General features: G+C 38.9%; 1 protein-coding gene across 1 annotated transcript in view; it reads left to right on the top strand.

The window, feature by feature from the left end:
• Positions 1 to 308: 308 nt before the first annotated feature.
• The window catches only part of POU6F2 (POU class 6 homeobox 2), a 618,450-nt gene continuing 594,972 nt past the window's right edge, over positions 309 to 23,786 (top strand). Inside the window, exon 1 of the mRNA XM_075557538.1 lies at positions 309 to 413. Within this exon, the coding sequence (XP_075413653.1) occupies positions 309 to 413 (105 nt within the window). The remainder of the gene's footprint in view (positions 414 to 23,786) is intronic.

The raw sequence follows: 23,786 nt of genomic DNA, 5'->3' as shown, positions 1-23,786 counted from the left end.
TAAGCATAGGTTCTAAATCATTAGAGGAAAAACAGTCTTCAGGTTTGTTAAGCCTTTAGCAGAAGATTGCAGGCACTGTTTTGTCTTTGGTGAATAGCTGTTTGTCTCACTTTATTTACTTGGTATTGGATATTTGTCAATGTCATTTCATATCTACAGAAAATTCGTACACGCTATGGAGGTACTGTGTGTGCGTGTGTGTGCGTGTGCCGGAGGTCACATGACAGTTTCATCCTATTTGGTGGCGCAGCCTGACTTTTCTCCCCCTTGCTTTTGGTGATGGTTGGAGTGCAGAAGTTGATTGACAGATGCATGCCAGACGCCCCCATTCTCCTTTTCAAAGACAACATATGATGGATTGTGATCTCTCCGCGCAGCAGGACACGGGGACCATGCAAGCTGTAATTGGTCAGGTATGGAGTCAGCCATTTCTCAACTCCCCCCTTTTTTCCCACAAGGGTCTCACCATATGATTCACATAATTCATATTTACAGTACCATCTTTCTATCTGTATCTTCAGCTCCTGCCAGCATAGTGCTGAAAGTGCACCCATTAAATCTGCTCTGGAAAACCCCAGCTTAAAACTTCAATGTGATGCTTCAAAACAAAACTAAGAACAACAACAAGAAAAAGCTAAAACAAAACCAAAAGCAAGACCAAAAAAAAAAATTCAAGGACAGATCTAATGCATAATTTTTGTCTTGAATGTTTAAAAATTTGATTTTGAGAATGTGTTTTTTCTGGCTAGATTAGGATCGCTGCCAGAAATAAAGTGTGGGGAGAGAATGAAGTAATATGTTTCCTTGGGATTAGTTAACGTTTCTCTAAATGATGTTCAATATTTTTGTATTAGCTGGATTCTTCTTGCTTATTCTCTCTCTCTGTATGTTTGTCTCCACGTGGATACTATAAATATATAAATATATGGGCCTTTACTTATAACCCAGATAATGTGTGATTGAGCCTGGCAAATGCAGTCCGAGTCTTGACTGCTTGCTGCAGAGGGGCTGGCTGCAAATTAAACACTGCCACAATCTGAAAGGTCCAGGTGGCCTGCTGGCACGTCCTAATGCAATCCAGCACAACAGCTTTAATACACAGCTCTATTTAGTTTCTCCTCCCTGCATCCAGGGAGGTGAACTGGTCTGGGGCTGCTGGGATGAGGAATGCCAGAAGAATCTCTCTCAGAGGCCTCGCCAGCTGATTGTTAGAGCTTTCCTGCTCCGTCGTCTTTGTCTTCCAAATGGGTCAGTGAGTCTTGCTCTTTCTGTTGGGTGCTTTCCGGTGAAGTCCGTAGTGCATGTTTGCTTTTAAATGTTGGCATTGCGAGCTAAATCGGGAGAGGGAAGCGTCATTGTATTTTCATTTGCCTTCAAATAACTGAAGTGGTGAATGGAGTGATGGGGTCCTGCTGCAGAGAGAGGGTGATTTTTCTGACTGTGATGGGGGTGGGGTGAGGGGAAAAAGGGAATATATGTGGATCCCCCCCTTCCTCCTTGCTTGGTGTCATGTATTTTTGACTTAAAAAATTCTAAGTTATCCATGCTGACTTAGGAACTGTTAACTCATAAATCAGAATATGCTTACGAATATTTAAAAACTCCTAAAAGTTTCTTTTTTTATTTTGTGCACTTTCCAATGAAGACAAGCTGGTAGAGTGATAGATAATATACATTTTGTTTGCTGTATCTTAAAAATCGCAGGGAGAACGTACCAGCTTACTCTGGTTTCAACAAAATTAGAGCAAAGCATTTCAAGGCTCTGAAAGCACATGGTTTCTTAACACCAGTATCCTTCGTAATATATTTTTAGATGAAAAATGTCAGATATATAATACTACATTTACCACAGTCTCACATTATTTTAAAAGCTGCAGCTATTGGCTTCAACAGAAAAAAAATATTTTAAGCTTTCAAGTTTTGCTCTATAGATATGTAGAAAGTGAAGAGTGGGCATACATTTGTCAGGAGAAAATATGTGAAGACTGATTTTGTATAATGTTAAAGGCTCACGTTAATATAAGAGCACATTCACAAGCAAGGATATAAAACAGGTAAATAATTGTGGCTTATAGAATTTAATAGATGTCTATCAACATAGATGATCTTTTCATGTATGAATAAAACTTCAGCCTCTGCTACCTGTCTTGTCCTGCTTAATAAAACTTTTCTTCGGTTGCAAGAATGCTCTCTGGGGGGCCTGTAGTTGTTATGGTACTTAATTCTGTGCAAAATGACTGTGTTTCACTCTCAAGTGAGAAACAGGATTTCCTTTCATACAGAGATCCCTTGTTGGGGTAAAAATAAAGAAGCTTGGTGAAAAATTGCGATATCTCTAGTTTGTTATTCAATATTATTTACTGGAAATCAATAGTAAGGGTGTGTATATATATATATACATATATATACATTCAGAAAGCAATAAGCATATACATTACAGAACCCAGACAAAACTTTGAATTTGCTAGCAATTAAAATTGACACTTTGACATAGCTCTGTGATTTTTCAGGTACTCTACTTTTTCAAGGCTCAGTATGTTCTGCAACTGTATGTATTACTGATTTTCATGAAAATTTCATAAATATAGCATCAAAGTAGTCACGAGCTTTCTGAAAATATTATTTCACACAGATTGTCAAAAACTCCGGTACTTAAAGTCAAGCTAGATTTTCTGTAACAAGAATATATAAACTAGATCCTTATTTTTTTAATTTGAAACAGAAACACTGAAGAGAAAGAAAAATAGCATAGTGTCCCATACACATCCCAACTGGATTAATAGTTTCTTGGGGCGACGGCAGGGAGGTTGGAGGAAATAGCTAATAATAATGCGTACAAGAAGAAGAAAATGTTTCAGAAGTGAGCATAGTGACTGCACAACTCTCTTTAATGTGTTTAAACTATTGGATTGTAAGATATGCCAATAAAACTGTTAAAATTATTTTTAATTTAGAATGCCTAAATTGAATGCTTATGTACGGATTGAAAAAGAAAGGTGACAAGTGAATTTATTTTTATGATCACAGCAAAAGTAAGAATAGTTACTCAAATGACTACTTCTGGCAATCAGCAAAGAACCTTGAAAATAATTTGTATCTTTTTGCAGTTCCTTGTAACCAGAAAGGAAAAAAAAAGAGGTTTTTTGAAATTCAAATTGCATCTCAACAAATACGGACTGTCCCATTTGATAATGAATATAGTTGCAACTGTCCATTTCCAAGTATATATTGGAGTAATAATTATTATTAACTCCCTCCTTACCTCTTTTTTCTCTGTTCTGAGTTCTGTTCCTACATGAATCTGGGACGGAAGAGCAAATAATCAATTTTCAAAGATATTTTCTCATTTAGAATACTCATGAAATAGGATCTTTTCTTTTTTTAATTCACCTCTAGGATTAAATACCCACAGTTGCTTCCATTGCTGGGAGGCGTGACTTCCTGCATTGCTGGACACAATTCAGCTCTGGAGAGAGTCCTGGCTCCACAGAGCAGATATTGCTCATATGTGCCTTTCCCAGAGGGGTTTCCCTCCCCCAAGCAAGCAATTAAGCCGCCTAGTAGTTGGAAGAGCAAACTCTCTGCTTACTGCATCAGGATCATGAAACTTGGTTCATTCAGTGAGATTGTAGAAATCAAACCCTAATTTTTGATAGTAGTTGTCTGTTGTAAGGTACATAACCCTCTGAACCATCAAATGGGCTGTTATTCATCACATACTCTTCAAATCAATTCAAAATAAACCGCTAAGTAGATTCTGAAACAGGGGGTTGAATAGCATTCAGAAATGAAGACTTGCATTTCCACCTTTCATGGTCATTCAATGTTTGTTGCATCTTTTTGTCTTCGCAGAGCTGAGTTTGGGAGTCAGATTAGTTTCTCAGTATTATGATCTCGTGTGTGTGCGCATGCGCATGTGTGTGTTCCCTCTCATCTTGTGCAGACAGGTCACTGTGTCCAATTCCTCCCCCTTCTGCCACTGCTGTCCCCAGAGGACCCCTGGCTAGCCTGCCATCTTGAGGCACAAGCCTGAGGGTCCAAGCTGTCTGCACATGTCTATATCCTGATTTTGCAAATATTACAGAACAGAGGATATTAACTTAGGTGTTACTCAAAACAATAAATGCGGCAAATTAGATAAAAATATTTATCAAGACAGTCTCTGCACTTGCTAGGGAGGAAAGAGAAACAGCTGAGTCCTAGTACTTATGGGCGCATTTCTAATTTATATTGCTAGAGTACTAGTAAAACATGAGGAGCCGTGCTTATTTACAATGGAAGTTCAAACAATAACCACAACGCTTCCTTACTGGGGAATGGGTTGTTGTTTTTTAAGACAAAAACAAAATAACATGGTAGATTTCAAGACTCCAACCCAAACCTGCTGACATGGAGTCTACTGCTCCTCACAATGACTCTGCACAGAATTTCCTAGACTAAATCTTTATGGGAACAGACTGCCTAATTTTTCTCCTCCGGAGAAGCTGGTGGGTTTGAACCACCAACCTAGAAGTCAACAGCCCAATACTCATCACACAGCATCACCAGGACACCTGAAGCACTCTGTGCCTTCTCTGCAGTAGATGTAGTGTTTACAGTGGGTGACAGCTGTCCATTAGAAAGCTAATGCAAATGTCCAAGGCGGTGCTCCATGTGCTATGTTCTCACGCCGATTCCTGCTCCTGGGCTTCAGATGAGGAGAGCACAACGGGCCTGAAAGCAGCGTATTGGTCTTGCTTGTATCTCACTGCATGGTTTCTTCTGTTAAATAGATCGATCGATCGATCGATAAATAGATAGATAGATAGATAAATAGATAGATAAATTTCAGGTAGTTGTTTTAATAAACTATCATTTAAAAATAATTTGTGCGTGTGAAAATATACACAATGGCAAGGGGCTTAAGTGGAGAGCAAATGCCTTGAGAATGATTGGGGCAGGGAATGTATGGATGTGCTTTATACAATTGATGTATGTATATGTATGGATTGTGATAAGAGTTGCATGAGTCCCTAATAAAATGTAAAAAAAAAAAAAGAAAGAAAGAAAATATACACAATGGGCGAGCCCCCATTCAGCAATTTTTACATGCCCTGTGGAGTTCATTGACAGTGATTACATGTATGTCACGTCGTTTCTTCATTCTTGCTATCTATGCCCATCTTGTTTTTCCACTGTCACTTTAGACTTTCTTTCCCCGAAAGCTTTCTCTGGTTATAATTCTACTTTTTATGTCTGTTTTACTCTCCACCCTTCCACTAGTGTTCAAGGTAGTTTTCAGAACTGTTTGTTTACCTCGTAGAACACGCACAGGTTAGTGTCAGGTGGGGTTAGTCTATGAGGGAGAGTGCCCAACAGTGTGTAACTGCACATTTGCAGACCTTCTTCAATCTATTTAAACCGATTTTTCTGCTTCATATTGAATCATTCAATTGCGGGGGAGAGGCGGGGGCGGGGAGACTCTAATTCTGTTTTACACATGTCAAATATAACTCTCATTTAACCAAAGACAAATCATGTTTGTATGTCTGAATGTCCAGTTTTGGAAACTGACAGCGCTTAAAAAAACTGTTTTGGGGGGACGTTTGGGACTACTGGAATTTCATTAGAAATACCATCCCACCCATTAGAATTTATTGTCAAACAGTATGCCAGAAAGAGAAAAGTTAAGTGGGGTTATTTATTCTGAATGCAAATTAATACTTGAATGAATTTAGTGTCAATCACACCAAAATTGAATTTGTAATATTCATTTCTTATTGACTCTCAACACGTTCCTTATACTTAAAGGAAGGGTTGGTGTTTGTTTTATTTATATTGGATGTATTAAATTTTTTCTTTTACTTTTGGAATATATTCCAGTTGAAATTCATTATGTTACTAGAGCGGATACCTAATTTGAAAAACCAATTTTTTCATAAGAATAAAATTGATCTGTGTTAATAATAATGTACAGTAACATTAATGGTAAAACTAGGGAACCAACAGAGGAAATCAGGTCCAGAAACTAAATTTCCTTTTCTATGTCTAGAGCAGTTAATGAAACTCTCACCAATTACTATTGAAATGCCATTTTTAATGTGCAAAAATTGAAAGCTTATGGATTCATATCTAGCATATGCAGAGAAGTTTCAGCCACATGTAAACTCTGTACCCAGTGAAATAAAATTTGAAATTGATATTACCTATATGTAGAAGCTGTCAGTGAAGGAAATGTTTTTCCCTCATTTCTTTGCTATGTCAACTACAGTCCATCCAACAGTTTAAAACATCTTTTTCCTCATTGTTTTTTTTTAGCAAAATTGGAATTTTATTAATATGTATGCAAATGTTGAAACCTCTATTTTAAAAATTGCCTTGTGACCTGTATAAACTAAGTTTCTAAAACTTAGAGTAGAAAGTAGAATCATTTCATAAGGTACAAGAGTCAGCTTAGAAGAAATTGGTGCTTATCATAATTTGAACACTGTAAGAAAATCCAAATTATATCATTTATATCTTATGACCAAACCTTTATTTGGGAGATGATAGCTGCTTTAACCATAATCTCAATCCTCCACTTTATTCCTTAAGTTTTTTGGGTAGGTACAAATATCTGTGGAATGAATGAAGTACCTGGTCAGCCATGCTTTCGGAGCACATGGAAATCTCTCTGTTGAGCTGTATGGTCTTGAGCTGGTCCACAGCTACAATCAAGACTTGTACCAGTTTTACTTTTTACTCATTTCTTCTGAAACTCAAATGGAAGAAAAGGCTGTGGGAGAGAGACTATCATTACCTTTCAGGAAGGACTCATTTTTCTTTCTGTCTTTTTTTTTTCTTTCTTTCTTGTTCCTCCCAATCCCACCATTTGAGCCAATGGTGGTGGAATCGCTTAATTTCTATTTGATAAATTCCTTCCTGGTTTGAGATAAGCAAGTGTTATTTTCTTCGTATTTCATGATAGCTAAACAGGATGCTATTATTGTCATATGTCTCAAATACCAACTATGGCATTTAAATCGCCGTGAAATAATTGAAAACACCTCTGATTATTTATATCAAAGGCAACTGTCTAGGTTTTAGAACACTTTATTTTTCAAGTTGGTTGGGCTTCAGAAAATAGCTTTTTGTTTTATCACTAGCTCTAAAACCCCGGTGATATGAAGGGCCCTTTCTTCAAAAGACAGAGATTAGCTGTTGATATTTAGCACTGATTCGAGTGCAGTGGGTCTCTTTGTCCCTCAGCAGCATTTTTTCCCCAAACCATTACCTCAAGAGAAAAAATGGAGGATCAAGAGATTATTCTGAATTTCACCTACTTTCAGTGATTTTTTTTTTCCAGTGGAAAACAATTGTACTGGAAGTGATACCTAGGCAGCTTCCAGTTCTCCCTTTCTGGGGTCAAAGATGCAAATACATGTATGGATGCTAACGAAAAGGATGGAGCTCTAAGATTCATTGCTCTAGCATTTTGCTCTTTCTTCACTGCCGTTACCCAGTGTTTCTTCTTTTTTCCACTGTAATCCAAAGTCAGTTTGATGGGAAATAGGCAAAGAGTGAATCTTGTGGCTGTCAAGGCAGAAAAGACAGCTCAAAAGTGAGACAAAACTTCAAGCAACACAAAGTAAAACGGTGGCAGAACATTTACCAACTTCATTATCAAAATGACCAACACACTGGTGCCCATGATGTTTTTTTCTTCAAGCTTACTTCATCCCCCCTAGCAATTTTAGTGATTCAAATAATCAATGAAACAATACTTCCAACAGAAAAATATAGAATTGTGACAAAAGGTAAATGGAGAAAGAAAGAAAAAGAACTGCATAATACTCGCACCGTGGAACATAAATCTCAAAATTAAGGAGCCCTTTTGCTTCTGAGAGTTCTTCACGGGAGTCTATCCAGTGCTCACAGGCTGGAAAACAGCAGCCTCATCACAAAATGTTCCCAGGGATTAATATGATGTTCACTCTGCACATTATATAAATTTGATTTTGAGGAATAATTAGAACCTACTGTAATAAATAAATATGCATCTCTAACACCTAGCATTTTAAAGAAAGGAACACATCTAAGAGGATCAAATGCTTGTTAAATAGCACAAATCACAAGAACTCGGGCAAATTCTACTTTTGAAGACCAACATGCCTCATTTATAAAGGCCTTCCTTGTCAGTGCAGCACACATGTAAGTTGATGACTTTACAAGATTTTTTTAAAAAATGAAATACTCTCTTTCCAAGAGAGGCCAATGCAGATTGCATGAACACAGAACCATGGCTATCAGAAACTCTAGTGGGTACTGAAAGCAAGTGACTAAATCCTCATTTCTGTCCCACTTCACTTCTGTTCTTCTAAACCTGAAGGCTCAGCACAGGGGAGAAGGGAGTCAGGCACACCACATTAGCCTACGGCGGACCAAGCTTGCTTCAGACAGAGCGAGTTAAGTTTGTGAGCCCCTAGTAACCGTTGAAAACAAGGCTCTTTCAGCCTTTTCTCCAAAAGGTTGAGAACTGGAACAAATGTAAAATGTTCCTTTATATGCTCAAGTGAATAAGTCAAGCACATCAAACTCATGTCACTTAGTGTCAGTCCTGATGATTCATCATTATGGCCAGGGGAAACTGTGGTGCTTGGGCTGAAAGAGTTTTATCCATTTAAAAACAACGACAACAAAATGCCCCAGCTTGAATCTTACATCCTTAGGGCTATAATATTGAATTCTGAATCAGAAAACGTAAACTTGCAGTCAGATTTGACAAGATGCTGGCTGAATAGTAGGCAGAAGTGATGGTCATTGTATGCAATGCCCAAGGTAAAAATGTGGAGCAAAAGGAAGAGAGATTCTGTGGGAATTTAGCTTTGATGTAGGAATCCCCAACTTGAAACTTTTTCTTGATTCATATCAGCAGATGGGGTTCCAGGGCCTGAAAGTATTAGGTATACACTGCGATGTGCACTTTCTCTGTTTCAAATCTGTTTTTAGCAGCGTGAGTATTACACATCCTTAGGAGCAGTTCATCATCGTTTATGTCTAGTATTGTTAAGATGAAAGGTGTTTGTAGTAATAGTTAAAAGGTTTTCCTGAACAAATAAATGATCAACATTATTTCTCAAATCCCAGATAATTACACTTTGTTTCTTGGCTTACAATTTAATAGTGTATTAAGAAACAAAGCTTTGTTTTTAACATTTTCCCAGTATTATTAAAGTGATACCTGGATATCTGAGAATGTAAGGAACTTAGAACAAGAATGAAAATGGAGCAAGTTAAAGCACACACACAATTTAAACAATTTTGGAATACTTGATGATTCCGTATTTTTCATCTAAAACTTTTCTAAGTCTTTTTAAAATAGTTAACTAGTACATTAAAAATGTCTTGCCAACTCAACTAAATTATTCAAAGGAATGGAAAAATACCTTGCAACTTTTAAAAGTCAAGGTGTTTCTGTGAACTTGAGTACAAAGTTGATTAGTATACTTAAAGGAGATGATTGTTTTATTTTCTTCCAAAGAACATGGGCTATTTACTTTGAAATGTGTTCCCACTGTACAGCTACTCTGTTCAAGTGCCGAAACATATAAAATGATATTGCTTTTCTCTTTTTCTTCTCAAGCCCCCAAGTCAAAATCACTGCCAACAAGTTGATGCCAACACATGGTGACCCTGTAGGGCAAGGTGGAACTGCCCTTGAGGTTATGAGACAAAAGTAGACAGTCTCCTCTTTCCCCCCAGGGAGCGGCTGGTACTTCCACACTGCAGACCCACTCAAACACACCCTGCTACGAGGGTTCCTTCTCGGTCTACTCTCAGTCTTAAAATATCATTTGAAAAGCTAGTTTCGCCAGAGCGTGGGATCCCGGATTAGAACGCATAGAACATGTTATGTGCATGTGATTGAGGTCACCTACATGGTGTGATTTTTCCTACAAGGAATCTTTTTAAGCTTCCTTATTAAAAAATATAAATGAAGTGCATTTTCATGGTCAATGATTTCAACAGCAGAGTGTAGACTGAAAATAGAGTTTTCTTTTAAACCATTTCTGACAGTCTCTTACAATTCATTCAGAAATTATTTTTCAATCATTTTATGGAGGTTCATACAACTCTTATCACTATGTATACATGCATGCATCAAGCACATTTGTAAATGTGTTGCCATCATCATTCTCAAAACATTTACTTTCTACTTGAGCCCTTGGCATCAGCTCCTAATTTTTTAAAAATCATTTTATTAGGGGCTCATACAACTATCACAATCCATACATACATCAATTGTGTAAAGCACTGTTGTACATTCATTGCCCTCATCATCCTCAAAACATTTGCTCTCCACCCAAGCCTCTGGCATCAGGTCCTCATTTTTTCCTCCCCCACCCCACTCCCCCCTCCCTCAGGAACCATTGATAATTTATAAATTATTATTTTGTCATATCTTGCTCTGTTCCACATCTCCCTTCCCCCAGGGAGGAGGTCACATGCAGATCCTTGAAATAGGTCCACCCATTCCAACCCACCCTTCCTATTCCCTCCCAGTATCACCACTGATACCACTGGTTCTGAGGGGGTCATCTGCACTGGCTTCCCTGTGTTTCCAGTTTCCAAATGTATCAGTATACATCATCTGGTCTAGTCAGACTTGCAAGGTAGGATTTAGATCATGACAGTGGGGGGAGGAGGGGGAGAAGCATTTAGGAACTAGAGGAAAGTTGTATGTTTCATCGTTGCTACAATGCACCCTGACTGTCTCGTCTCCTCCCCAAGACCCTTCTGTAAGGGGATGCCCAGTGGCCTACAAATGGGCTTTGGGTCTCCACTCCCTTCTCCCCAGCTCATTCACTATGGTAAGTTTTTTTGTTCTGATGATTACTGATACCTGATCCCTTGACACCTTGTGATCGCACAGGCTGGTGTGCTTCTTCCATGTGGGCTTTGTTGCTTCTGAGCCGCTTGTTTACCTTCAAGCCTTTAAAACCCTAGACGCTATCTCTTTTGATAGCCGGGCACCACCAGCTTTCTTCACCACATTTGCTTATGTACCCATTTGTCTTCACCAGTTGTATCAGGGAGGTGAGCACAAAATGATATGATTTTTTTTTGTTCTTTGATGCCTGATAACTGATCCCTTCAGCACCTTGTGGTCACACAGGCTGGTGTGCTTCTTCCATGTGGGCTTTGTTGCTTCTGAGCCAGATGGCCACTTGTTTATCTTCAAGTCTTTAAGACCCCAGACACTATCTCTTTTGATAGCTGGGCACCATCAGCTTTCTTCAACACATTTAGTTGTTCACCCACTTTGTCTTCAGCAGTTGTGTCAGGAAGGTGAGCATCATAGAATGCCTATTTAATAGAATAAAGTATTCTTGCATTGAGGGAGAACTTGAGTGGAGGTCCAATGTCCCTCTGCTACCTTAATACTAACCTTATAAATGTATGCACATAGATCAATTTCCCCATCCTCATGTATAAATGTATTTGCATATGCACATGTCTTTATCTAGACCTATAAATGCCCTCTGCCTCCCAGCTCTTTCCTCTATTTCCTTTGACTTCCCTCCTGTCCCACTATCATGCTCAGTCCCCACCAGGGTTTCAGTAATTCCTCTTAGTTACATTACCCTTGATCATACCCAACCAGGCCACCCACACCCTCCTCACCACCGATTTGGATCGCTTGTTGTTCCCACGTCCCTGGGTTTATTTGCACCGCTACCTTTCCCCACACCTCCCCATTTCCCATGTCCCCCCGGAACTGTTGGTCCCGTTGTTTTCTCCTCCAATTGTTCATCCAGCCTAGCTTATTTAGACAGACCTGCGGGAGATAATAACATGCACAGAAACAAGACAGAGCACAACCAACAATATACAACAAAACAACAAAAAACCCATGACAAAAACCAAACCAAACCAAAAAAAGGAAGAAAAACTTGTAGTTACTTCAAGAATTGTATGTTGGCTTTTAGGAGTGTTTTTCAGTCCAGTCTGTTGGGGCACCACACCCTGGTCCCAAAGTCCACCTTCAGCATTCCCTGGGGACCTCGCCGTTCCATTCCCTTGCTGTTCTAATGCACCCCCTTAATGTTTTGCCTCGGTGTGGTGGCATCCGATCGGGTGCAATTCTCTCACTGGGTCTCTAGTGTTGTCGCCTGTAGGGCTATGGGTCAGTGAGGGACGTCATGTCTCATAGTGGGGCCGGCCATGTGATCATCTCTGTCGACTGGTTGTTCTAATTGGGAACATCGACCTGCTGGCCTGGTCGGCCATGATGTACTCCACTCTCTCCTCCTCCCACTTCATCTGTTCCCGTGTTCTCTGATCAAGATGTGTCCCTCTTCTGAAGCTGTAGATTCAGTGCTGTCCTTTGAAAGAAATTCTTCTGAGGGGAGGGGCCGATGTCCCCTCAGTAGTTGTGGTTGGGGCTGGCCCCCCAGACCTCTCCAATGGTTCCCTATTCCACATCACCATGTTGCATTCACATCTCAGAGCATCGGGTTGAAGTCTGGTCCCTCTTTCCCTGTGGAGACCCAAACAATACCCTCCCCTTGGGTGGGTTAGTGCCCTGTGCCCCCGCTAACCTTTTCTTTTTTATTATTTTTTTTCCTTTCCCCACCTCCTTTTTAGTTGTCTACCATGTATATCCCTGTATTTGGTCTGATCCCTTCCATATTACCTGGTCCTTACCCAGGAATATTTGTATACTATATATTTTACCCTATGCCCCTTTTGCCTTTTTTTCCCCTAAAGCTTACCTCAGCAGCCTTTCAAGTCTTTCTATATTTAAGTCAATGCTGTCTTGAGGTCTGTTTTCTCTTTTTTGCCCTCTGGGTGAGGTTGTTCTATGTGGTAGTATCTTATTTATGCTTGGTGAGTGTTGTTCTTCTGCCCATACTGGGTCGGCAAGGATCTTTTGTAGGGCTGGGTTTCGTCTAACATATTCTTTGAGTTTTTCCTTGTCTAGGAAGACTCTTACTTCTCCATCTATCTTGGTTGATAATTTGGCTGGGTAGAGTATGCTTGGGTTTGCATTGTTTTCCTTCAATTTTTAAAATATATTACTGCACTCTCTCCTCTTCTTCATAGTTTCTGCTGATAGGTCTGATCATATTCTTATTTGGGAACCTTTATATGTGATTGCTAGTTTTTCCTTAGCTGCTTTCATGATTTTCTCCTTTCCCTCAAAGTTGGATAATTTTACTATTATGTGCTTTGGTCACTTCACGGGATCCACTCTAGCTGGTGTTTTTTCAGGTTCCTGAATGGTTGCCTGGTTTTCATTCACTAAGCTGGGGAACCTGTCCTCCAAGAATTCTCTCACTGTTGTTGCAGATGACTTCTTTGTTGTGTCTTCCTCCAGTAAGCTAATAATTCTAATGTTGTTTCACTTCATAGCATCAAACATAGCTCTTAAGTTTTCTTCAGCTTCTCTGATGATCTTATTAGATTTTTGTTTGCGTTTGTTAAAGTCTGCTTGGCTGTCCTCCAAGTCACTGATGCAGTTCTCTGATTCCTCCAGTTGATTCTCAAGGCCTGTGAGTCTGCTACTGGTTTTTGTTATCTCCTTTCTAAGCTCCTGTATTTCTCTTTGATTTTTGCCTTTTACCTCTTCTATTTTTTCATCCTATTTCTGTATTGTTTCCCTCATATCCTCTATGACTCCAAGTAGAATTCTGAAAATTTCTTTGTGTGGCAGATCAATGTCTGCTTCCTCTATGCATGTCATTATGTTCAAGGCATCTTCTGGCATTGCCTTTTGTTTCTCCCGTTTTTTTTTTGTTGTTGTTGTTGAGGTCGTTGGGGCTGATGGCTGTTTGTATTGTGTTGTTTTAGATGAGCCAGGTGCCATTTTCCTGGGAGTCGAAGAGCAATTCCTCTCTCTGGGAGACGTGTAGGAGTGCTTCTTTGAACTGCCTATAGCTTATTTCACTATGGAATTAACTTACCACTTTATCCTCCTGTGGTTTCCCTCTCAGGGGAGTGGCCCAGAAGGATTGCCTTCTTTGTTGTTGCAGAGGTTGGGCAGAGGTTCTTGCAGCAGTTTGGAGTGTTGAGGAGTGTTGGCTGAGCTGCCTTATGCCACCAGGCATGCAGGCGGGAATTCCCCAGTAAGAAGTTGAGCAGAGTATCTCATGGTGGAGGTCAGCAGGGCTTTTCCCAACCTCCCCAGCTACCCATGGTGGAGCTCACCTAGCTGGGTGTGGTACAGGGGTAAATGCCCTAGGCTAAGGGGAGTGGTCTGGAGGTTAGCAGTAGAGTGTAAGAGACCAATAAAGAGGCAAAGAGGAGGGAAAAAAAGTTAAGAAGAAAGCCTGATGAGCCTGGGGGGGGGGGGGGTGAGGGAAGGAGGTATATAGTGAAGAGATGGAAACAAAGCAACAGTGTAGCTGAGTCCTGATTCCTGCCAGTGGAGCTGCAAGGGTTTAGTCCCTGCTCTGAGTTGGCAATGGCAAGCTGTGGCTGTGTTGAGAAAAGGCCCCTGCACAGCCCTCCAAGACTGAGGGGGGAGTGGGGACAGAGAGGATTTGCAAGGGTCTAGTCCCTGCCCCAAGGCAGGTGGTGGCAAACTGTGGCTGTGTTTAGATCAAGTCGCCCTACAGGCTCCAAATGGTCCTGGCTCCAGCAGAGACAATGGTGGGGCTGAGGTCAGGCCCCAGCCCACCTCCACTGAGGTAAGTCAAAAGCCCAGAGACCCTCAAAACCCCGTGGTTCTGTGCCTACTTATCTTTGTGATTCTCCTCCTGTGGTCCAGCAGTGTTGAATTTCCCTCTAAGCAACTCTCCTGGGCTGAATTCTGCGGAGTCCCTCTGATATGTGTTACTCTGTTGCTATCTTGCCGGAAGTCCCCAGAAATTTTATGTACTAAAGTACATATGAAATGTTTATACGACTCAATGGGTCCAAACGAAAGCACATCCCAGTAGTCATCAAGTCAGTTCTGACTCATCAGGACCCCATGTGTGTCAGAGAACTGCTCATCAGAGTTTCTTGCAAGGAGCTTCTGGTAGACTTGAATCTCAAATCTTTTAGGTGAATGTATTAACTGTTTGACTCATTCGAGGATCCCATACTCTATATGCAATTCTTCAATTAACTTTTACATTTTAAATCCATAACTTGCACATCTTTTTAGATTACTACAAGTTTTTCCTGTTAGTGGATGTACAGTGATTTATTTAGCCAGTTCTTTCTTGATGCGTATGTTGCTTTTTAAAAGTAAATTCATCTCTGCAATCAGTCTAACATGTAAAGGTATTTCATATCTCCTAGCATAGAAAAATTTCAATATTTTCCAAATGGCGTTTGCTTACCTCAAGTAATCCATAAATAGCATCTCTTGGGAGTAGGTAAAAAGTTAAAAGCAAAGGGTAATTTTATGCCACATGAAAAGATATTTATCATTTATAATGAACAATAAAACCAGTTTTAAAGGCAATAAAGATCATAATACTGTCTTGAGAAACAAAGCAATAGGAAGAAGAGCTAATGAAATAAGGAATAGTTCTCAATCAATCAATGAGATACATTTTAACTTTAAAACCTCTGTGTTTGTTCCAAGCCACAAATTCAGCTGAACAAAATGCATAACTTATTTTCTTCTGTGGGCTTCTATGTTATTTATTAAAATAACTGACAGAGATATATGTTTCTAATGCATGATTCAGTTAGTATACCTAGATTAGTGAAAAAGAGACCAGAAGAAATTCGTGGTAATTAATGTCAGTTAAATTACTGTTTTCTATATTTCATACTGTCAGACCAATCCATCAACCATGACTCATTGGTTAAATAATGCAGTTGGGAGAATGGTTCAATCAAAACGAGTGAAAACTTATCAGACTTAAGCCCTGAAATTCTACTAATTTGGGGTTTTGGTAAGGTAGACAAAATAGATACTATTTAAATATTTACAATAATCTAAAAAGTTGTGTCTTACATTTCTTTCATGATACGTCTCTGTGCATTCATCTTGACCACATTGCCTTATTGATACTAAGAAGAAAGTGGATTGGGTGGGAATGCAATCATATTTGTATAAAAGATGGGAGTTTAAGCTGGCGGTGACATGGCTTACATTACAGATTTCCAGAACTGATTCTATGGAACCAGAATTTGGGCCGACCTTTCCCTTCCTCCTTCCCCATTCTTCACTCTAGATATGATGACACGTAACCTGGATAGGAAATGACCAGGCTTCATTTACAGGTCTCAAAGTAGCCAACTTCCTCACCTGAAGCTCAAAACTGGCTCTCAAGAACAAATCAGAATTTGTCTTTGGATATTAATCGTCTCCTTTATAACCCACAACTCTGTGAAGTAGGCACTAATGATCATCGACATGTTATGGAAGTTGAAAGGAGCTCAGAGAGGTGTTGTATTTTATGTATGGCCATAGAGTGAATGAGGAGAAACTGAGGTTTTAGCCCAGATCTTTCTTAGGGTTCACTGCTTCCTTTGGTGCCATTTCTTTTTTTTCCCCTTTCTTTTTTGTTAAATAAATTTATTGACGTAGACTTCACATATCATACAATCTAATCATTCGATCCTATTATGATTTGTGCATTTGTCACCACAATCTATTTCAGAGCATTTTCTTTTCATGTTTATTGTTGTTAGCTCCTCACCCACACCCACCCCCCACAATTCTCTCCTGCTGTACCTCTGGCAATTATCAGTTAAGTTATTGTCTCTATAGATCCCCCATCCAAGATTTCTTATACAGAAAACCTGACAAAACACAGACAAGAAGCAAGCAAACAGACAAACAAACAAAGGTCAACAACAATGACTAGATGAAACATTGAAAAACCTCAGCCAAGAAGAAAGCAGACACTCTCTTTTGACTAATTTAAAAATTGCTCTAGTTTTTCTTTTAACATTTTCTGCTTTGTTTTTGCTCAAGGGTTTTCTCTGTTTTACTTTGTTATTATTAGCTTTTTGTTGTCTTGGGGGTATGTTTTCTTTTTCTTTTCTTTTACTTACTGATTTTATTGGGGGACTCTTGCAAATCTTATGACAATCCATCATTCAATTGTATTAAGCACACTTGTACATATATTGCCATCAACATTTCCCTAACATTTCCTTTCTACTTGAGGCCTTGGTATCAGCTCCTCTCCCCCACCCTCATGAATCCTTGATCAATTATATATTATTGTTGTCATTTTGTGTGAGGATATGTTTTCTGTATATGAAATCCAGGATAGGTGAATCTCTAGAGACAGTAATGGATGAATGCTTTCTTGGGGGTATGATAGAGGAGGTTGGAGGGAAATGGGGAATTAATAACAATGAATCCAAGAAAGAAGAAAATATTCTAACATTGATTGTGCTATTCATTGTACAATTCTTCTTGATATGATTAAACTATTGAATAGTATATTGGCTTATTTGTGAATTAAACTGTTTAAAAAGAAGAAAAAAGAGAAAATAATATACACTAAAACAATGTTAAAATGGGCCAAAAGGGAGATCAAACATAAGGTATTATGCTTTAACCTAACTGGAGTCGGCATTAACTCGATGGTAATAAGTTTGGTTTTTCGTTGGACATCTGCCATAGTTGACTTTACAATGCTCTCTGTCTGATAGCAAGGCCGTTCACACACCTGGACTGTGTTCAGAGGGGATTCACCAAAGGCTTCATCCATCTGGGGACCCCACACATGGAGTTTGACAGCATTCATAGCCTTCTGCAAACTGGATGTTCACAATTTAAGCTCTGATGCCATTCCTTCCTTCAGATTTGGACTTTATTACTTACCATCATTGGGTCACATACAGGTTGGTCCACTTCATCCATGTGGAATTAGTTGATGTCTCCCTTAGAGGGCTTCTTGTTTGAAGACAAGCCTGGGAGACCCCAGATGACATTCCTTCTGATAGGTGGGTGGAGTCTGGTTTCTTTGCCGCACTTTCCTATAACACCCATATGTTCAGTGATCTCTTCATGAGGATGACCGTCGAGCAGGGCCAAGTCATCAGAAACCATTGTTATTAGATTAGGGCTAGAATTAGTGTAAGTTCAAAATCCATTCATATGTGGGGTTTATATATTTATATATCACTTTAGAAACATCATTGTCATTTTATGAGAAATAAATGAATGAATAAATGAATCATTCTTCTGGGGAATAAAGTAATTCTGTTGATATTGTCATTAAATTAGCCAGTGGTACAGCATTGAAAACACTGTGAGAGCAAGGAAATTATACAACTCTAGGCTGGCTTCAGACTGGAATGCATGTATTGTTGACTTGTACAGATTAACCTCTTAAGTGACTACTTGCAGACAAAAGGGGAATTGATAATAGAGCAAAACTCACAAAAACACTCATGCACAGAGGCAAAGCCACGCATACCTGATTAATGAATGTCGTAGGAAAGCAAGAAGGGCATTAACATGGTGAACATATGGTGATTCTGGGCCACCGTTCATTGGGCAAGAGATGTGAACCGAAGTCCAAAGACCACCAGCTCTATTCCTTTGGGATAGCTGCCATTTACTTCTCACACCGGGGAGTTTCAGCCTTAGGTCCAATGAGTGTGAGATAAAGCCCAGTTCACTTAGTTGGGGTTTTCACATTGAGGCCTTCTGGTGTGGTCTTAAAGGATGTTATGCACCCTGAGAACAGGTTCTAAAATTCCAGTAGTCTGTAGCACACACACAGATCACCAAGGGCTGAATAGAAACTAGTTCAAAAATGTCCACTTGGGGCCATAGTACCCGGCATAGTCTCCACTTGGGTTCTGTATAAGTATTCTTTAGCATTTTTTTTTTCCGATGGGAGGTTGCGCCTCCCTGTTTATCCTCCAAGAGAAATTTAACTGCCTTCTCAGAGACATGCATACCCCTCCCCCAATCTTGACTTGTCAATTCAATGTGAATGATATTTGGGGGCGTTCCAAGGAAATATTCCTTAACTGAAATTTTAGAAAACAATTGAATAATATGGTGACTTTTCTATTTTCAATTCCAGTTTTTAAAATTGAGTTAAAATTTTTTTGGTCCTATTAGCCTACTTTCCACACCATTCCTTCCTTCCTAATGACATAGAAGGCAGTTGTGAGACTAAGGAAGAAAATCTCGTTGCTTCCAGTAGTTAGTAATTTTCACCAAACCTTTACTCTTGTGTGTATGCCTATGATATAGATGTAGGCCAGAGTAACTTTTTTTTTAATTTAATCATTTTATTGGGGCCTCATACATTTCTCATCATAATCCATACATCCATTCATTGTGTCAAGAACATATGTACATTTGTTGCCATCATCATTCTCAAAACTTGCCTTCTACTTGAACCCTTAATATCTGCTGCTCATTTCCGCCCCCTCTCCACTGCCCCCTACCTCATGAACCCTTCATCATTCATGAATTATTATTATTTTGTCATATGTTACACAGGACAGAGTAACTTTTGTATATAATTCATTTGTGTCAGGATGTTGACTTGACAAAGGGCACCATCATGATCTTCAGCAAAGTACTTATTGCTCCGGAGCATCAGAAGCAACACAGAAGTGACTACAATGCTCAGCAAAGACAGTGTTTCTGCTTGGGACTCACGATTCCATTTAGCACAATAGCTCTTATGTCTCTCCCTCTCTCCCACACCCCTCCTCCTCGCAGTGACCACTCTGAACCACAGGGAGGAGAGACAGTCTGTTCAAACAGTGTGCTGAGTCTTGATGACACGTCTCCTGCCAAAGCCGAGCAGTGTGCACAGAGCACTGAGCATGTGGACAGTAAATGTCAGCGGTGGACTAGAATCCAAGTGAGGGGAAAAGCAAATGAGATGGGGACATTGTATGTGAAGCTTGCTGCAAGTCTTCTCATCTATTTGTTTTCTTTTCCTTCAATATTTTTTGATGAATTTCTTTTCTACCAGTTACGCCAAGACTTTATAAGAAATTGAATCTTAATGAAAATGTTGAAGGCAAGGAATCATGCTGTCTCCCAACTCTCTGGTTAAGATCAGCACATGGAGATGATATTGCACCAAGTACCGGGCATAACATGGCTCAAATCATGTCTATTAAACAATGAGCAGAACATTATGACCCTAATCTATTAGTTTTCATTTAAATCAGTGTTTCCCAACATGAGTCATATTGTTCCTGCGGAGGCACTGTACCAATCCAGGTGTGCTGTGAAAGCAGGCATCTGTACTTTATCCTAAGTTCTAGACTACAGTACAAATGGTTTTCATTGTGAGGGGTCACTGAGTAAGTTTGAATTTTCTTTTTTTCTGAAAAGGGGTAAGAGGGCCAAATAAGTTTGTGAACTTATTTACATTTATAATTAAGGAAAACTTAATATCACAATATTAACAAATGAACAGATGCCTCTTATTCTAGTTGAAAAATAATTCTATTGATTTTTTTAGCTTAACTTTATAGCTAGTAAAATGCATTGAGAAATGTGACTTTCACGCTGTAGTCCAATGGGCTTGTTGAGGAGGATTAATACTTATAACTAGGAGCAGACCAATAGAGAAAATCATCAAATTCCTATAAGAACACGAGACTCATAGATAGTCCTCTTTATATCAATATGGTATGGAATTTCTCATCTCACAGGAAGTTCATGGCCAAGGAAAAGAAATATTCCTGCCACCTTTTATTTGGACAATTCCTGCTGCCCTCCTTTTCAGAAAATGGAAATACTGGTGTCTTATTGGAGCCAGTAGTGGATTGGAAATCTAAACAAGCAGGTTTGAATAAAATAGGGTCCAGGACTTCCTGTATATTCAATCTAGACTTGTGAACATGTTTGTTTTCCTTTCCATTTTTTTCTCTTTGCTTCTCCCTTCTCTTTGCTTTCCCTCTTCTTCCCTCTCCATCCCTCTCTTCTAATGTTACCCCTTCTCTTCCCTACTCGTCTCCCTCTCTGGTGAAATTGGTGCCTAATGAATTTGGCCCTTTGAAGAATTAAGAGTTTCATGAGGCGCCACAGTTATCTTGCTCTTTATAGTAAAAATAAATGTATCCATAATCGCCATCACTCCTTTCTCTCCAGTTTCACAGACAACTGTTCAGTCTTTCTAGAAATGCCTCCGGGCCTGTAATGGGACTTCAGCCATTGCTTCATTCTCCTTGTCACGCTCCTATCTATGTCTTGGTAGAATGCTCTTCTTAGCCGGGTGACATCTGGTCCCTTTAGTTTACTCTCAACATTTCTTGTGTAGACTTTGGGTGTGTGTTCTGCTTCCAGGTTCATCTTAGAATTTGTCAATGAGGCTATCCTTGAAAATTCTCATTTTCCATATTCATATTGATCTCTAAGAGAAAAGGGGCTTCCTAAGCTGTGGTTTCTTATTGATATTCCATAAGGTGGTTAACTTAAGTGGCCATGCATATAATATTCCATGCACATATATTAGTAGTGCATTATAATATTGCATCTTAAAACTATAATTAGAAATGCAGATCTTATTTAACAGCCCTTAAAAAGGCAAAGAAGTGGAGAATGAAGACATAGAATTTGAGTTTTGGCATTTCACATTTAGATATTAAGCTGCATGTGAATCAAATAAAACAAGACATGACTGAAGAAATATAACTGAAGGAGAATGGAAAACCTCATAGCATATGTTTAGGGATTTCCTGAAAAGGCCTTTATTTTTTTATTATGATTTTATTGGTGGCTCTTACTGCACTTATAACAATCCATACATTCACTGTGTCGAGCACATTTGTACATGTGTTGCCATCATCTTTTTCAAAACATTTATTTCTACATGAGCCCTTAGTATCAGCTCCTCAGTTTTCCCTCTCTCTTCCCCACCCTACCATCCTCAGTAAACCTTGATAAATTAAGGTGTAAATTATTATTATTTTCATATTTTACACCATCTGCTGTCTCCCTTCACCTATGTTTCTGTTGTCCATCACCCTGGATGGTGGTGGTGGTTATACACTGATCATTTTGATTGGTTTCCCTTTTCTCTCCCCACCTTCCCTCTACACTCTTGGTATCACTACTCCCATTATTGTTCCTGAGGGGTTAATCTGTCCTGGATTCCATGTGTCAAGAGTTCTTATCTGTACCAGTGTACATATTCTGGTCTAGTTGGATTTGTAAGGTAGACCTGGGATTATGATAGGGGTGTGGGGGGGAGAGGAAGCATTAAAGAACTATAGGAATATTATAAATTTCTTTGGTTCCATACTGCACCCTGGCTGGCTTGTGACCCTTCTGTGAGTGGGATGTCCAATTTTCTACAGAAGGGCTTTGGGTCTCCACTCCTCACCCCCCCCCCCATTCACATTGATATGATTGCTTGTTTTGGGTCTTCTGATACCTGATACCTGATTCTGTCGACACATCATGATTACACAGGCTGTGTGTGTCTTCCATGTGGGTTTTGCTGCTTCCCAGCTAGATATACACTTATTTATCTTCTAGCCTTTAAGACCCCAAACGCTATATCTTTTGACAACTGGTCACCATCAGCTTTCTTCACCACATTTGCTTATGTACCCATTTTGTCTTCAGCGATCGTGTCCGGAAGGTGAACATCACAGAATGCCAGGTTATTAGAGCAAAGTGTTCTTGCATTGAGGTAGTTTTGAGTAGAGGCCCAATGTCCATCTGCAACCTTAATTCTTAACATATAGATATAAGTACATAGATCTATTGCCCTATCATTATATATAAATATATTTACATATATACCTGCCTGTATTTATACCTCTATAAATGCCCTTTGCCCCCTAGTTCTTTCTGCTATTTCCTTGAAAGGGCCTTTATATTATTTTTGTTTACTAGGGAAAAAATTGCTTTAGCATTTTGTCACCTTTAAACATATTCTTTAAAATATTACTCTGGGTGAAAATATTGTGTTACTACTCACTTTAGCCATGTTTTGTGCAACACAAGTCAAGTTGACTGAATAATTTTCAATTTCCTACAGACTGGGTATTGGATTTTCAATCACATTTAAAAAATTTTAATTATGAAAGGACACTGAGTAGAATGTTAATTGTCAGTTTCATGCTTACTATTACACTGTAATAAGTAAAGAGAGAATTTTGGTACTTGGAAAACATGAATTTAGGATCCACTTTAGTTGATCCTTAATGAATTTAGAATCTATTTTACTTGGACCTTGAACAGAGTTTGTTCATTTTATTTTGTAAAAGTAAGGGGTATATTAATGAACTATTTTGTATAGGGATGAGAAATGTAACATCTGCATATTTGACATATCTTTTGGTTCAAGCTCATCATCACAATGAAGATCTAGGAAGGGGCTACAAAGTTTCATGGAAAAATGGAATAAAAAGATAATGAATGAATTTTCCCCCAAAACTAAGAAGGACCCTCCTATATGTATTTTTTTACTTTTATGAAATATGCATTGCTTCCCTCAATTTCACATTGAGGAAAATAGAGTATATGCACAATTTAAAAACAAAACAAAATAGAAGAGGGAAGATTTGAAATTATTTTAGATGATTTTAAGACTTTAAAAAGTGTTGATGGATTTCATTTGTTTGCATGAGTGCTATGAATAAAAAGTTAGTTATGCTTTTCAAGTTTCAAATAGAATTCTGTAATGTTATAAAATGGTACATAAAAAATGAAGTCTGACATATGTCAAAGACAATGGCTGAGGACAAAATGGGGATTGCTCCGGGTGATAAGTTTAGGTTTATGATTAAAAAATAATTGAAAGAAAAGTCTGTCTAGCATCTGAAATGATTCTGAAAAATACTGATAATTGAATTTTAGGATTTTATACACACATACATATAAATCAATGGTTTTTTACAGTAATGGAAAATTTTTTTATCTTCTCACA

This window comes from Tenrec ecaudatus, chromosome 9, assembly GCF_050624435.1.
Source record: "Tenrec ecaudatus isolate mTenEca1 chromosome 9, mTenEca1.hap1, whole genome shotgun sequence".
NCBI classification, from domain to species: Eukaryota; Metazoa; Chordata; class Mammalia; order Afrosoricida; family Tenrecidae; genus Tenrec; species Tenrec ecaudatus.
This window is presented reverse-complemented; position numbering and strand designations above follow the sequence as displayed.